The following is a 2,500-nucleotide window of genomic DNA, read 5'->3' on the forward strand; positions in this document are numbered from 1 at the left end:
TTTAAAAGTTTATCCAACTTTTTGCCGAGTTCCTCGCCTGACAGATTTTTATCCTCCTCCTGAATCAACGAGACATTATGATTCTTTAAAAAGGACTAAAACGAGATGATTCGTCTTATAGGAAAAAGAGTGAACCCTTACCTCTTCAGGTTGCGTTCCTTCGCTCTCGTTTTCCGACATATCCTCGACCTCGTCCTCGTGATGAATCTCATCAGGAGTAGGCGTTGTACCTACCGCCGTAGACGTTGTATTACCTTCCTCGTCAACTTCTTTTTTCTCGATGGTGATCGTGTCACCGGTTTTATTCACTATTACACCAACCGCTTCCATTCTCACTTTACGACTATGTAATTGTCTAAGCCTAAAAAAAAATAATATACAAATAGACATATATAATAATCCATGTAATTAAAACAAATTTAATTTTGATCGATAATCAGAAAATGAAAACTCACTTTCTGATCTTTGTATCCAAAACGAATCTTTCCTTTCTCAACTGAGCCACTGTTTCCAGGCTACCTTCGATTTGCCTAATCACAGCCTTATTTTGCAATAGCTCGTTACAAAGGAACGCTAACATTTGTGCCTTGTGCGTTGGATTAAGTGCAAGGAATGGCTTGTCTCTTAACCTCTCTGACATTTTCCATGTTTCATTATTGTGTAAATGCTCATAGAACTGAGCGTTCTTGCCCGAACACGTCGAGGCATAATCGCCACCGTTCTGATGATGATCGGCAAATCTCTTGTCACGTTCACGTTCCAGACATACTCCCGTGAGAGCTTTTACCTCACCGGTCGCGTTCGCGTAAAGATAAATTCTTAGAACCTCGCTGATATTAGCATGAGTGATGTCAGCCTGTCTTAAACTTTGTCCAAGGCCAGTAGTATGTCTTGCTGGTTGTGGAATGCCTGGATCTTCGATAGCGCACACCAAAAGATGTGTCATCACAGAAAGCATTTCCTCCTCGGCCTCTTCGTCGTTCAACAGAGCCAATTGCAGACTCTTTAGACTCGGTAGGGATTCCATGTCTTCAAATGAAATAAAATGTTACTTTACATAACATACATACATACACACTCACATATATATATATATACATATATATATATATATATATATATATAGATTTTATCTGAGATTTTAATAATTTATCTCACCAAAACCCAAAGTTTCACCAAAATTATGAAGAAACTCAAAGACCATGACTATATCGGCGAAGGCCTGTCCCGATAACTTCAATCCAGGTATTCTCTTGATTTCTGGCAGAGCTCGGTGATCTGTAATAACATTTGTTATCATCCTCGTTTAACAATAGTACAAAATGTTAGATAACGTAAATTGATTAATTATAAAATACGAAGGTACCTGTCAGTTCCATGTCTTCGACGGGTTTTCTAATCTGTTCTATCAATTCCATCTCAACCTTCCTTTGCTCTGCACGTTTCTCTTTCGTGGCTATTCTTTCGGCTCTTGCCTCCAATCGTTTTTTCTCTCTCTCTTCCATCTTACGACGATTCTCAAGTGCTCTGACCAAAGCCATGTGTTGTCTCCTTCTTTCTCGTTCCTATGATTTCCCATGATTATAAACAAGAAAAGATAAAGACTTTCTTACACGGAACACGATGAAAAAGAAATAATAAAATGAAAGCAATAATCAATTTTGAAAAAATAATCTTCTCGAAGGGACGAATTTTTTGTTTTTGTGTATGTATATGTATTTAAACGATATATTCGTGTATCCATCTATGTATAAGAAGCATGTACGTATGAATGTATGTATGTTTGTATGTATGTATGTATGTATGTATGTATGCATGTAATATTTTGTGCTCTATGAACTTATATGTGTTTGTATGCATACATACATACATATATATATATATATATATATATATGTATGTATGTATGTATAAATAATAACATATATTGTATTATCTATTTTATTTAAATCTAAGCACAATTTTGCACGCACGGGCAAATAGCAAAATCTACTACCGCCCCAAATACTTTCACGTGACTACGCAGACTGAATACGATGTATAGTGCCAGATGGATGCAAACTGTAATCACGATATCACTACGTTTACTCGCGTCATGTACTTCGCACAAAATGCTCGTCGTTTCTATCCTCGTTAAATTAAAGGAAAACCGTGCAAACTATACTAAATAAATAAATAAATAAAGAAAGAAATAAATGTATGTATATGTATATATATATCGATGAATATCGTATACATAGACATACATACATATATACATATGTATAGTGACGAATCGATGTAAAAAAATTTCGACTCCCTTTTTTGATAACAGTATATATGTATATATAAAAATATATATGTAAAATTTGTATTTATTAAAAATGTTATTCCTCTATGTAATTAAAAAAAAAAGAGCACGAAAAAGTTAATCGCCTTAGCGCAAAGTCATTTAACAAATAAATGATGTAATGAAATATATATATATATATATATATATATACATATTTATTTATGATAA

The 2,500-nt window shown here is 34.2% G+C and overlaps 1 protein-coding gene across 16 annotated transcripts in view; it reads right to left on the minus strand.

Annotated features, from left to right (window-relative positions):
* Positions 1–2,500, minus strand: part of LOC124946648 (bromodomain adjacent to zinc finger domain protein 2B-like) — a 132,406-nt gene that overhangs the window by 13,329 nt on the left and 116,577 nt on the right. For all 16 annotated transcript variants that reach the window (XM_047487631.1, XM_047487625.1, XM_047487623.1 and 13 more), the window contains 5 exons: positions 1,367–1,565; positions 1,159–1,278; positions 456–1,029; positions 142–361; positions 1–59 (listed from right to left, as the gene is read on the minus strand). The exon at positions 1–59 is cut by the window's left edge and continues 704 nt beyond it. In XM_047487631.1, the coding sequence (XP_047343587.1) occupies positions 1–59; positions 142–361; positions 456–1,029; positions 1,159–1,278; positions 1,367–1,565 (1,172 nt within the window). The remainder of the gene's footprint in view (positions 60–141; positions 362–455; positions 1,030–1,158; positions 1,279–1,366; positions 1,566–2,500) is intronic.

This window comes from Vespa velutina, chromosome 2 (assembly GCF_912470025.1).
Source record: "Vespa velutina chromosome 2, iVesVel2.1, whole genome shotgun sequence".
Classification (NCBI taxonomy): Eukaryota; Metazoa; Arthropoda; class Insecta; order Hymenoptera; family Vespidae; genus Vespa; species Vespa velutina.